Consider the following 15,305-nt stretch of genomic DNA (forward strand, 5'->3'; position numbering starts at 1 on the left):
ATTACTCAACAAAAAATACACATATACACTGAACTCAGTATTAAAACATACACTAACTCATTTTTCAAAACTTTTCTTTAACCTAATATTTACTGAAGGTGAGGAAGAAGGTGGAGGAAACGAGTGCAGTTCTGCATCGAGCGCAGCACATAAATCGATTGAACTGTAACATGTAGGTTCGGTCAATTATGGTCTACCAACGTCATATTTTTATGGCAAACCCTCGTTTATTAGTATTGAATTGTGACTAATAATTGTACATTAATAAACTCATTATTATTTATTTACTAAGCTGTATGATTTTATGTAGTTGAGAAATATTCTTGGAAGTGTCGACTTTCAACTACTATAATTTGGAAAAGTTCCATTAACATAGGAATTGGTGTGGCAAAAAAAAATGAAACTATAAGTAATACGGAAAAAAAAAAGGAAATTTCTACGTTATTGTAGCAATAATACATCCGAATCCACACGTATTGGGAAAATATAAAGAAAATATAACACCTAGAAATCTTGAAATCATGAAACATGATGGTTACTTTGAATTTCTTCAGGAAGCAAAAAAACCCGAAGAAAAAATGATTAAATACGATTTCCTGTCATATGTCAAAAAACTTACGGGATCTTCTTCTAAAAGAAATGACAGCCTTGAAAAAAAAGAAAACTAAACGTTCGATAGATTCTTACTTGATTTTTGATGATAATGCTGTTAAAATTAATGTTTAATTATAACTAAATTAATATTTGTGATGAATTGTCAATATCATTATTATTATTTGTACGATTTAAATTTAGAAATTTCAATTTATATATTAATGATTATTTAGAAAAACACTTATGAAATTGTTATTTATATATGGATGTACTCTATTAATACATGTATTTTATTTAATATTATGTGTAATAAAACATTTACTCACAAATAATTTTGTAATATAATTTTTTAAGATAGTGGTATGTAAATTTATTGACGACGTGTATACAAAGGTGTATTTACATATTTTTTGTCTATAGGCATTTCAATTTTTTTTTATATGTTAATACTCATTTTGAACTAATTATTAATAATATCAAAAATTAGTGGCGATAGAAAAAATATAATTGCAGAATTAAAATCAGCACATAAAATGAGTTTAGAAAAGTATATTTTTTACTTTGATGAAAAGTCATTTTTCTCAACAATACATCAAGAAATCTCAAAAATTAAAAATTTTCCCTCGTTTCCCATAAATTACAGAAATTCCCCCAAAAATTACGATTTTTAAAATTGGTAAACTTTGTCATTATTTGAACTTTTTTTCTTAAAACTGCTTTAACTTTATAAAAAATAAAAAATCAGAATATTTTTTGCTTATATTGAAACTTTAGATATTTTCTTTTTATTTGATATAAATTTTTCGAAAATTTAACCTATTACTTGTCCTTAGGTGAGGTTTCAAAATGGCAAATTCTGCACTAATATTTTTTTTTTTCAACTGAAGTATTAAAAATGTTCTGGAAATATTCCGAGCTTCAAATATTCGTTAAAATATAGATAATGTTGTGTACTATTAAGTCAAAAAAAAAAAAATTTTCCCGACGACTTATGTTCTGTATGCAAATGGTTGCCGTAGTTAAAAAACATGCATTTTTGGTGTTAAAATTTATAATTTCATATTTTATTTTTTCAATTTTAAATTCTTATAACTTTTTCAAAAATATATGGATCAATACAATTTTTTTGATAAATATTTTATGTTTACTTCTTTTATTGGACATACGTTTATTTTTAATCGGACCCTTTCCCTTTATACAGGGGAGGTTAAAAACTTTAAAAATGCAAACAAAAAGGAGAACTTTTTCAACTTACTTTTTGAAAATGTTCCGGAAATACTCGGTGATTTAAATATATGTCATATTAAAGTTTATGTTAAATACTATACAGGGTGATTTTTTTATTGTTATAATACGAAAATAAAGATGGTAAATGCCTTTAGTGCTAGGACTATGGTTCTATCGGGGTTGTAGACTCCGAGGGTTTATAACAATAAAGACAAGTAGATATAATAAATAATAATTAAGGTTCCTGTTATAGAGATATTATAAATGACCCAACTGGTAAGTACCTGTAGTAATACACTGAGGCAACCAAAAGGCGGTGGCCATCTCACGAATACCCAGTCGAAGTGTTATATATATACAGTAGAGGTATAAATCTACTTTACGGGACACCCTTTTTTTTCAACATTTTTTTTTTTAAACGTTTGTTTTTTATGTAGATTAAGAATATGTAAAAAATTTTGAGCGGAAGTATGTGATTCCAAAGTTATAGTGCTTTAAAGTTGCGATTGTAGTTAATAATATTGGTTATAAAAATCGATAATTTTTCTTTAAAGTTATTTCGTTTTTCTAGTTTTAAATTTTATACCAACTTGAGAAGAATTTTTATAAATATAATATTAGAAGACCTATTGAAGACTGTTGCCGCCTGGGCTGTTCTAAAAATAAAGATCCCAAGTATAAATGGGAATTAGAACTTTGCCGTACGGCTGAAAATAGGGGCAAATATTAATCAACAAAAATTTTTAATCAATTTAAAATCGCTAAAGGAAAAATATGTTTTTTGGTGATATAAAATAAACTTACCCAGACTAATGAATACAAATGCAGCTATGCTCTATATAAATAATGTNCTAATGAATACAAATGCAGCTATGCTCTATATAAATAATGTGAATTACCATTTATAACAGTAAGACAATATCTGTAGTTTTGATTACAGCAATGCACCAACCAATATAAAAGAAAAAAGAAGGCAAAAAATGAAAACAACTATAAGTCCTCAAATAATGATATGAATAATGTATTTTAAACCGAAACTTGAACAAAGTTTTTATGGATTCATACAAAAACAACAATTAATTCAAATGAAAACCAATGTAACTTAAACTAAAAACTGTATAATACTACTACAGGAACACATTCCATTTTTTAATAAAAACCCGACCGAACAACACGGTACTAAACTGATAAGGCGTCTTAACAGGTGATAGCGCACAAGCACTACCACCTGTTACACCCAATCAGTGCAGCTCTTACACTCGGCGCGAACAAAGACCATCTTCAATATTATTGTCCTAAATATATTGTTCATATCTAATAATAAACAATAAAAATTTGTTAATATATATACAGGGTGATTTTTTTATCATAACCCACTCAATTACTTGCAGAATAATAATAATTTAAACTTTTTTTTTTTTAATTATCTTTAGTTACACATTATTCTTGAATTTTTAACTATATAATACTTTTTAAGTTCATCTCTTGTGCCTTGGAGGGGGGTCAACTTTGTTTTTTTAAATGGTAACACATATTTTTAATTTAATAAAATGTTTGAGTTTTTAATTTAATAGTAAATGGCATTTGAATTTTTAATATAACTTAATTCGTTTATTAGATATAATCATTTAAAGTTTCAAATTTTTGAGTTAATATATAGGTATAATACACAAGGGATTACAAATACAGGTAGCTAATTGATTTTTTATGACATCGATATTAGCAGGTACACAGCATTGTTATTATCAATGATAGTAAGACACATTGTTATGAGTTTATAAATACACTAACTGACAATACAGAAAGTATATCAATTGATAATAAACAATCCGTGACTGAGACAGCAATAAAAATCCAATTAAGTACCTGTATTTACAATCCCATGTGTATTATACATGTATATTATTTCAAAAATTTGAAACTTTAAATGTTCATATCTAATAAACGAATTAAGTTATATTAAAAATTCAAATGTCATTTTCTATTATATTAAAAACCCAAACATTTTATTAAATTAAAAATATGTGTTACCATTTAAAAAAACAAAGTTGACCCCCTTCCAAGGCATAAGGGATGAACTTAAAAAGTATTATATAGTTAAAAATTCAAGAATAATGTGTAACTAAAGATAATAAAAAAAAAAAAATGTTTAAATTATTATTATTCTGCAAGTAATTGAGTGGGTTATGATAAAAAAATCACCCTGTATATATAATATTGATTATACGTACGCATGTACGGGTACGAAAACCAAAAATAAACCTATAAGTAATAGTGATAGTGGTGTGTTGTGAGATGTGTGGGGTAAATACGCTACGACAGTCTAGTATCAAGACCATAGATGACGGGTATAATAACACGTGGCGCGTGGAGAATTACAAACAAACAAACAACAAACATACAACTTACATGTGAAACTAATATAAGCGTGTTAAAAATAAAAAAAACAATTTAATTAATTGGGATCTTGGCCCACTGAAAAATTCATTTTTAAACGTATGTAAACTGGCAAAATGTGATAATATTACTTAGTTAAGACGTCACTAGGGGTATATAAGGGAGTTTTTTTCTAGTCAAGGTGTCAGTATGTATTTAGCGTTCATAATGGTAATATTGTTTACGAAATACATAGCCGCTACTTATTAGTAATTTTTTGTGGCTTTTGAGTTANTACTTATTAGTAATTTTTTGTGACTTTTGAGTTAATATTATTAATATTTTTTAGTTTTTATATTAACAGTAGTTATAATTTTATTAAATTAATAAGCCACAAGTGATCAATTTTTATTTTATAAAACAAAAAATGTTAAAATATAATTAATTGAATAACTTGTCGATAATAATTATTGGACCAGTTTTTCGAAGTTATTAACAATTTAAAGTAATTTCAACAAAATAAGCGCTTCACCTGTTATATCTTTTATACTACACGCATTTTGTGTGAATCTGCACAACAACATGGAATAGAACCACTTATTATTAAGTGCATAGAATCCATGCTTAAGGAACGCTCCATTTTGGGACAGCTCAATGAGACCAAAGTAATCAAGAGTGTTAAACAGGGATGTCCACAAGGCGGGGTTCTATCCCCCTTGTTATGGTGTCTAGTATTGGACTCGCTTATTAGAGAGTTAAACGAATATTGTTATACACAAGCCTATGCGGATGACTTAGTTATAGCAGTGGTGGGTGAATTCCCAGACACTATTATAGACTTAGCACAACAGAGACTTAACACTATACAGATATGGTGTAGTAAGTACGGTCTATCTGTTAATCCAAATAAAGCAGGGTTGTTATGTTCACTAGAAGGAGAATAGGACTAGACAGTCTTGACGCTCTTACTCTAAATGGAAAAGAAATTAGCTTAAAATCGGAAGTAAAATACTTAGGCATATCTTGGATAGTAAGCTAAAACGGAAATCACATGTTGAGTCAAGAATCAAAAAAGCAATGACCACATTTTGGACTTGCAGTAGAGCCTTGGGAAAGACATGGGGCCTTAAACCAAGAGTTATTTGTTTACCCTACATTTACCTTTTATATGACATTATTATGTTGCTTAAGAATTCAAAAATTGCTTACTACTGTTGTAAAACTTATATTATATTAAAATCGACGTTATTCAATACTTCCTCAGTTATTTAATACAATTGCCTACTTAAGGCCAACAGTGAACAACACACAAACACAATATTTAAAGTGCACGATAAATAATTAAGTGTCGACTTGGCACACACTTAATAAGAGAAATTTAATGTGCCGATTTAGCGCATTCACTTAACGAAGTCATTTGAAGTGCCGACCTAGAGCACACGCTGACTAGAAATATTTTTGACTATCTAAATGTATTTCTGACTAGATGATAATAACACAACCACCAATATAAACAATATATTATTTTTAGATACGCAGGTAGTGCGCACTGTAGCCTGGCGGGACTATTGTCCAATCTGGGAGGGTCAAGGGAGATGCGGCGTAGACTTTTAGTCAGAGTCAAACACTCGGTCCTCCTGTACGGGACGGTTTTGGGCAGATACTCTTGAGTATTCGTCCAAAAACCGTGAAGCCCTGCTCAGGGTGCAGAGGCGGGCGGCGATCCGGACAGTTTCGGAGTGCCGAACGGTGTCCTGAATGGCGGCGGGTATCCTGTCGTCACTGCCGCCCGCCGACCTGCTCGCCGAAGAATAAACACAATATTTAAAGTGCACGATAAATAATTAAGAATTTCCACAATGAGGATTACGAACTTTTATTGTGTTAATTGTGTGATTGTGTTGATATTAAAAAATTGTTAAAAATTAAAAATAAAATTATTTATTTAAAAATATTGATCGTTCATTATTAATTTTAATATTCCGCTCACCCTACAATATTTTTAGTTTAATTGTATATTACACATTTAATACCGTGCTAAAAATATATTAAAGATAATAAAGTTAATTTTTCTAAAATTTTCTCATATTTTTTATTAGTATAGTGTCGTAACACAAAACAAAACACGCAAGGAAGGTATAGAGTAGTGTACGAAGATGATGATGAGTCTGCTGCCTGATCATACAGCAATTACCGTGCTCGGCTGACACTCCGGATTAGCTGTGGTTGTCGAAAGGCCGTTGTTATAAGAAGAAAATAAGGGTAACACTTTCGTATGAAGAAGAGACGAAGTGCAATACAAAAATATCAGGTGTACGCAATGGAATCCAAAGTATGAGGTGTACTCCTCAAATGCAAGACACGAATACTAAGCGTACCAGGTAAGGAAGATAACAGAGTACGAGGTGCAGACGAAGTACAAGACACAAGTACTTTGAAATGTCGAGGACGAAAGTAGGNATAAGACACAAGTACTTTGAAATGTCGAGGACGAAAGTAGGTAGATGAAAATGAAAAACAAAGACTTGACTTTATGCAGTAAGCCGGACAGTGACAACCAAGTACTGAGACTGAATGACACAAAGCACTGGAATTGACTGATCACGATGGCCAGGTCCTTTTGCTTTAAATAGTAATTCGGACGATTGCCAATTTTGCAATAAATATTAATCGTAAATTCATTAGTTTTGTTATGAACCCCTGAATATTATTTTGTAATTGAATAGAGTATAGAATATATGGTCGGCCGACTGTCGTCGGACACAGGAATGTGCTGACCAAGGGTTTTAGAGCAACCATGAGCAAAGGACTGCCACTGTAGATCCCATAGAGTCAGTCGTGGTTCGATATGTGAAAGTGACGGTACACATAATATTCTAAATCTAAGCCTATTAATTCTAAGTCTGTATACTAAAGCTGTATTCTATTTCGTGTATTATATATTATAATATTCAATGTAATTTTATTCTATTTTAATCGATCACTATTAAATTGATCATTAATAAATAAACTCTGTTCAATTCTACTTCAATTCTACTTATTTACTAATAAATCCATTTTCTCTACGCGGGCCCGCATTACAGTTTCTAGAATCGGATGCACTGTCTGTGTTTTATAATAATAGTTTTATACAATAATGGTAACGTGACACCATCACAATTGCAATTGTTTATTTAACTATAATAATAATTATATTTTTGAAACTCTCGTAATATCTTCTACTGAATAATAGTAGCTCTAAGTTAATCATAAAAAATGAAAAGTTAATTTTTTTTTTAGATTACTGTTTTAAGTAGGTTCAGACACCGGGAGCACATATTATCATCATACGTTCTCAAATTTTCAATAATTCATTGTTATAAACATGAAAAAAAAATATAATCTCTACAATAAAATTAATTTTTAACGACCAATTACTTAGAAACTCAACAGCATTAAGTTATTTACAGATTACAAAGTGTTTTTGTACAAATACTAGTTATGACGATGGTAAATTTTTCGCTTCTCTGTTTAACTATGCTATAAACATATAATAATGAATAATAATTATAAAATTAACTGTAATAAATGAAGAAATTATTAAATAGCTTAATATATACATATTTTCAATGAAAATTAAACTTTTTTACTAAAATTTCTCTCTATTTGATCAAATTGTCAATTTGTACATCTTACGATAAAAATGATTCAAATGATTTTATTAAAATTATGTATAATATTTTATACATGCTATGAAACATCTGGTAATCTTAAAAAGGAGTGAGTATTAATTTGTTTTTTTCTATTCTAATATGTAAAAAATTCGATTCAAATGGAATGCAATTTTATGATAATATCATGAAAATTATACTTGGTAAATTCTTTTTGCTACAATTTTTTTAAAAATTCCAAGAAATTTTTATGAGTAATATTGAATACAATTATTTCTTTTTTTAATAAATAAATTAAAAAAACGGTAGCGCATTGCAGTCGTGGCACAGTGTGGACGTGTTATATTCGAGACAAAATAGATGATAACTTACAGTGATTAAAATAATCATCATTATAATTAAATCTTCGATGCAAATCTGTTTAATTTTATGAAATTGGTGGATTATTCCAAAAACAGAATGAACACCTATTCCCTTATTTATATCATGATTAGAAATTTTATGATTATAAGTGTTATATATGAATAAATATTTAGTATATCAATTAAATATAGTATGAAATTTATATTCAATTATTTAATATTATAATTTATACGGAGAATTTATAAAAAAATTATAAAAGAGTTATTACTTTTATCGCAAATATGTATAAAAATTGAGGTGATTGACACAAAAGTTTTTAGATTATAATTTGTTCTAATTATGAATAAATGATCCACAAGGAATTTTTATTAGAGTCAAAAATATATTTTTCTAAACCCATTTTTCCCACTGATTTTTAATATGTATTGAGATTTTTCCATCATCACTAATTTTTGATATTATTAATAATTAGTTTAAAACGAGTACTATCATATAAAAAAAAGTGGTAACAGACAAAAATAAATATAGTTTTTTTAAACTATATTTATTTTTCACTTTTTAGTGTTATGTTATTATAGTAGTTACTATCAATATCATGGTTGTAACGGGTAAAGGGAAATCAGGGTTCAATTCCGGGGAGGGAGTCTGAGAAACAGCTACCACATCCAAGGAAAGCAGCAGACGCGTAAATTACCTACTCCCGGAACATGGTGGTAGTGACGAAAAATGACGATACGGGAATCATCCTTTGTAATCAGAATGAATACACTCTATATCCCTTAATGAGAATAAAGCGTGTTAATAAATATTTTTAATAGTAATTACAATATATACAGGGTGATTTTTTTATCGNAATAAATATTTTTAATAGTAATTACAATATATACAGGGTGATTTTTTTATCGTAACCCACTCAATTACTTACAGAATAATAATAATTTAAAAATTTTTTTTTATTACTATCTTTAGTTACACATTATTCTTGAATTATTAACTGTGTAATACTTTTTAAATTCATCCCTTATGCCTGGTAAGGGTGTCAACTTTGTTTATTTAAATGTTAACACATATTTTTAATTTAATAAAATGTTTTAGTTTTTAATTCAATAGTAAATGGCATTTGAATTTTTAATGAAACTTAATAAAAAAATCACTCTGTATATACATGTAAAGCGACTTAACTACGTAAACGTATCATGCACAGGGTATAGCTGTGTTTTGTGGGCGGGGGGAACGTTATACCTAAGGTATAAACGGCGGCAGCGGCTGTAGGAATATATAAATATATATAGGTAAGGCGCATTACATGCGGGTGGTATTCGTCAGTCAAAATAAAAGTTTGTTTATATATATATAATTAATGTCACGCACGCTTGTACGGGTACGAAAACCAAAAATGTAATAAATATAGTTTAAAAAGACTAAAAAAACACGCTTTTAAAGCACATTGAACTAAAAAATTTTAAATAATTTTTATAATAAGCTTAAAACAATAATGTACGAAAAGTACTAGTATTATTATCATAAAAGCGTCGGGCGATCAATATACGAAAAATATGGCACAAAGCACCCACGCTTTTTAGTTTCATGTTATGATAGTAGTTAATATCAATATCACGGTTGTAACGGGTAACGGGAATACAGGGTTCGATTCCGGGGAGGGAGTCTGAGAAACGGCTACCAGATCCAAGGAAAGCAGCAGGCGCGTAAATTATTCACTCCCGGAACGTGGAGGTAGTGACGAAAAATGAAATCATCCCTCGTAATCGGAATGAATGAGTTCTATATCTCTAAATAAGAATAAAGTGTGTTAATATACAGGGTGTTCAGTAAGTCAGGAAACGGGTTTCTATTGGGCAGGTCGGACTAACGTTATACCTGAGGTATAAACGGCGGTAGGAATATACGTAAGCCGTATGCACGCGGATGATAATGGTCAGTCAATATAAAAATTTGTTTCTATATATATGTTACGGGTAAAGTATAAAAATGGTTAGTGTACATATTACCCGGGTAATGTGAACCTCATCCATACGAACAGTGTAATGTATACATTATCCACCTTAAATATGTAGTATCCAATCAATTTATACATTATCCGGTGTGCTGTGGATAATGTATTCGTATAACTATAATCGTAAACTTATAACTTCGGTAAATGGTACAGATTATACAAAGTCTTTCTAGTAGCAAAAACCAAATTATACTAATTCAAAAAAAAATTATTTATTATTATTACGATTAAACTATAAATTATATATTTGAACAATTTTACTATTTACTATTTACTATTTATTTTAAGCGAAATACAATTATTTATTAGAACAATTTGAGTTTGGATGACATTTAGAATTACAAAGTATTCCCCCGGATTTGCATTTACATTTATTTGTTAAGCATGTAGTTTTACATAAACACTTCTTAAAACCTTGACCACCGGAAAAAGATTGTTCATTAGCTATTTCACGCAAAGATTTTTTTGTGGCTAAAACTTCTAAAATATCTATTAATGGTTCAGAGCATACAGTGAATTGATTTCTGGAATAAAGTTGATGAAGAGTGCCATTTTTATTACCGAGTTCGTAATATTGATTATCACTTATAGACACAATCGCAAAGAGTACATTCTGTGGATCACCCTTACTTCTGTCTACTTCTGGTAGTTTGACTCTAACTGTGTCGCCAACATTGCATGGTGGGAATTTGTTGATGGATCTGAACTTCATTTTTTTTGCTTGTTGCTCAAGCGATAATTTTGAATTGCTTCTCTCATTTTCTATGGTGTTCTGAAACATTTTTAATAAAAATAAATAACATTTTTTCCTAAATAAAACTTGTTTTGTAATATAATTACTTTTTTATCACACAAACCACAAATAGATGTTTGTTCATTACCAAGAGTACAGCCACACGATTCACAGTAATTATCGGAAACACTATGATTTTCTCTTTGTTCATAGTTTGACACGACACTTTGCAATATTTCTTCCAATTCTTGTTCAGTGGTTAATTTTTCCACTGTTTCAGCTGGTAGTAAAAATGATGACAAACCAATTTTCACATCAGTACCAAACATGGCCATGTATGGAGATCTTTTAATGCCATCGTGGTAGGCCCTATTTTTCATTAGCTGTACAAATCGAAGTCCCTCTGACCATGATTTACAGTTATTTGTTTTCATCCATGTTATCAACATGTTTTGTATGTCTTGATTTGCTCTCTCGACACTTCCTTGTGACTGACTGTGGCGTGGCTTTCCGTGAACAATTTTCAGTGTGTCCCACATTTCTTTTAAGTCTTCTATTATTTTATTTGCAAACTCGCGGCCGTTGTCAGATTGTAATATCATCGGAGCTCCAAAAATACAAAATATGTCGATAAGGTGTTTTGCAACTTCTTCTGCTCTCTTTGTTTTTAAGGGTCTTAGTTGAACGAATTTAGTAAGGTGATCCTGATATACCATAATAAACCGGAACTCTCCATCCCCCTGCGACTGCATATCAATCAGGTCCACTTGGCACCTACTATTCATTTCCGAAAACACCATTGGTTTAATCACTAGACCCTTGTTTTTAGATTTTTGTTTAGATTGACACGATTCACAAAACTTTAAGTAAATAGACACTGCTTCTTGTGTTATATTTTTATACTTTTTTTTAACTTCAGCATTCATGCGGTGTTTTCCACCATGCCCAATACTCAAATGTACATCGTGTAGCACATCATAGATATTTTCATTAGTAATATAGTACAAAATGTTTGTATTACCTTCCAACAACGGCAATATTAATTTATCTTCTTCTCCAATAGTAATGAGGTCGTATTTTTTCAAAATTCGATATGCCTTGTTACTTTTTATTCCACTTGATCTCACATTTTTAATTTCCGAAACTATTTCATTATACTTAACTGCCGATAAATAAACTGAATTATTATTTTTTTCATTAACTATTTTATAAAAACATTCATAAAATTTTTCACGTGAAGTCATTTTAAAAACCTATTATATGTACGACGCGTGTATTAAGACGAACTAGCACTGTACTAAATATTATTGCGTGTGTTTCTTCATAAACATTTATCTACAATCGTTATTTTATCATATACATTTTATCAAAGTACTTTACCCACTCAGTCGTAGATAATGTGTAAAATACCCGAGTAAAGTACGAAATAAACGTTTTATAAATAGTATTTTTACTTTATCCAATAGGTACAGGTAGTGTACACATTACCCGGATAATGTGAACACTAACCATATTTTGTACTTTACCCGTAACATATATATAATATTGATGACAAGCACGTGTGTACGGGTACGATAACCAAAAATAAATTTATACAGGAATAGTGTTGCCGTCGTGTGGTGAGCTAGGCGTGGGGTGGGGTGAATGCGTTATGACAGTCTAGTCTAGACGACGGAATATGCGATAACGCGTGGCTTTTGGAGAGTTACAAACATACATACATACATACGTACAGGTGAAACTAATATAAGCGTGTTAAAAAACACATCATTATAAAATTTATACCTTTTCTGCTGCTCATCAAATCTAAAAAAATCAAACAAATGAATATAAAAAAGGAAATTTAACAATATACAGCATACGAAATCATAGGTGAAACTAGGCACGGGATATTTATAATATCAGATCACTTAGGATATAACTACGGAATATTCCTCATAAAATGTACTATTTAATGATATAAATTCTATATATGCAAATTGATCTAAAACAACGCCAACAATATAATCTAAACAAAAGTATAACTTAAATTATCTAATTAAGGTGTTACCAATGGGTGACATCCTTTAATGTTATAAATGTCATTATTTAAAATGTCAAAAAAAAAAACTTATTGTAAATTTAAATTGTACAGATTGTTTTTCTAATAAAAAAAAAAAAATTTTGATGGTAATGTTTTCAACTAGTTAAGATTTGTGATCTATCATTTTGTGATTTTCAATTTGTGATTTGCGACGTATCGTTGAGTAAAATCGGTCAAGTGAGATCTGAGAAAAAGTTGAACAGACATAAAAAAATAAATAAATAAACACATAATAGTAAAATTAATACCTTCTCAGGTTCGCATCGAATTAAAAATTGTTGTCAAGACTTAAAAATACATTTTTTTCTACAGCTTAGAAAAATCATGGGCTGAATTTGATAAACAATTAAAATGTGATCACTTACAGTATATTGGTTACAATGAAGGAATGGAAGATGATATGGACATGCATTCTAAAATAAAAAGACAATATTTATCTTCAATAAATAATATTAGAAATTGGCATGGTGTAGAACCTCTTAAACAAAATAATGAAGTAGATAATTTTTAAATAAATAGTAATAAGTAAAAAGTTATTAGCTATTGGAAACTTATCATAGTATCTTATTTTAATTTAGTGTCAATCGAACAGTTATTGTTATTGATAGCATAATATAACCTAAGAATAAAATAGCATAAGAATTATGGAGAATCATTATATCATGTTCATTTATCATATAACCCTACAATTTGGAGGGGCATAAGTCATTATAGAGCCTACAAAAATACGTGATGCTTTCTGCTGAAAGGANAAAAATACGTGATGCTTTATGCACGAAGGGAAATAAAGTCCCATTAGTCGGTTATCTCTTTGTTCATCCCATATACCAAAGACATGGTATCAATTCGCACTCTTCCTGATCAAACCATTCCTTAAATAAACCCGTTATTCAATAAAATTCAATTTATCTAAGATATGTAGTGAAAATGAATTTTTATTCAATGACTTTGATACTTAATATTGCCTGTTTAGTTATTTAAAATATAAAATAAGCTTCTATTATATAGTCTGAAACTATCTTTTATATTACTGGTATATTAACGTTATTAATACAATAATATGATCTTTAGTTGGATGTTTTTGCACAGTCATATGCAAATTATGAAGCCAGGGTAGAACGAAATGTTACATTCAATTCAGTTTTCGGACTATTGTTATCTTCTCGTCCTTATTTATTTTCTNTATTGTTATCTTCTCGTCCTTATCTATTTTCTAATGACGTAGGAAAAAAAGTACCTTATGAATTATATAGATATTTTGATGATGATGATAAACCTTTTGATTTTGAAGCAAATAATTTGTTGTTATAGACGTTTATTTTAGCTTCGATGCGAAGCTGAGAAGGTATTAATTTTACTATGATGTGTTTTTTTTTGTGTCTGTATACGCTCAATCTCAGCTCTCACTGAACCGATTTTGATGAAAAATATGTCAAAAGATCACAAATCGTATCTAGTTGAAGACATTACACTCAAAAATTGAAAAAAATTCCCTGGTTCCCCGTAAACGGGGGAAATTCCCCAAAAAATTACAAATTTAAAAATCGCTAATTTTCGATATTTTTTTAATTTTTTTTACTTAAAATTGCCATAACTTTTTTAAAAATGATCTAATCAATATAATTTTTTTTTTATAGATACCTTAGATATTTACCTATCATTTTATATATTTTTTTTATAAATTTGACCCTTTCCCTANTACTTTTTTTTAAAATCGGACCATTTCCCTTTATACAGGGGGGGTGCAAACCTTTTAAAATGCGTATAGAAAGTAGAACTTTTTCAACTTAACTTTTGAAAATGTTCCGGAAAGACTGACACTTTTATATATATCTTAAATTAAAGCTAATGTAATATACTTTAATTTGAAAAAAAAAAAATTTGACCTCTGGATTTGTCTTCATTGTAAAAATGACTACCGTATACAAAAATTTGCTATTTTTGTGTTAAAATTCTGGGTTTTGTATTTTATTTTATTTTAAAATACCTGACAAGGGGAGTACAGATTTTCATAAATATTATATAAATTAAAATTGATATAGTATAGATAGTTAAACTTATTTAAATATGTTTGTTTCTTTTAAGTCGAGAAAAATAACTTTGAAATTTGAACTAGCTTAAATAGCCAATTTTTCAACCGCCGGAAGCAACGTACGGTTGCCGAGTTGGTAAAATTTATGTTTTACACGCTTGGGGTACAAGGTTCCAACACGCGTATAACTGAATATTTTTTGCATTTTTTCTTAATTCTTTTTAAGTTAGTAT

General features: G+C 29.2%; 2 protein-coding genes across 14 annotated transcripts in view; one reads left to right on the forward strand and one right to left on the reverse strand.

Annotated features, from left to right (window-relative positions):
* Nucleotides 1–15,305, forward strand: part of LOC126902327 (uncharacterized) — a 137,466-nt gene that overhangs the window by 94,449 nt on the left and 27,712 nt on the right. For 2 of the 13 annotated variants that reach the window (XM_050679465.1, XM_050679475.1), the window contains exon 2: nucleotides 13,353–13,536. The exons of 9 other annotated variants lie outside the window; for them this stretch is intronic. In XM_050679465.1, coding sequence (XP_050535422.1) covers nucleotides 13,353–13,536 — 184 coding nt within the window. Of the gene's footprint in view, nucleotides 1–310; nucleotides 505–7,864; nucleotides 7,957–13,352; nucleotides 13,537–15,305 lie in introns of those variants that run through there. 2 more of the 13 variants (XM_050679476.1, XR_007703191.1) reach the window with 2 other exon arrangements.
* On the reverse strand, nucleotides 10,165–12,500 carry LOC126902316 (KRAB-A domain-containing protein 2-like). The gene is made up of 2 exons (XM_050679442.1): nucleotides 11,065–12,500; nucleotides 10,165–10,996 (listed from the first exon to the last, which is right to left on the reverse strand). The coding sequence occupies exons 1-2, from the start codon at nucleotides 12,199–12,201 to the stop codon at nucleotides 10,523–10,525; spliced, it is 1,611 nt and encodes a 536-aa protein (XP_050535399.1). The 5' UTR covers nucleotides 12,202–12,500; the 3' UTR covers nucleotides 10,165–10,522.

This window comes from Daktulosphaira vitifoliae, unplaced genomic scaffold (assembly GCF_025091365.1).
Source record: "Daktulosphaira vitifoliae isolate Bord-2020 unplaced genomic scaffold, ASM2509136v1 Scaffold_3, whole genome shotgun sequence".
In the NCBI taxonomy this organism is placed as follows: domain Eukaryota; kingdom Metazoa; phylum Arthropoda; class Insecta; order Hemiptera; family Phylloxeridae; genus Daktulosphaira; species Daktulosphaira vitifoliae.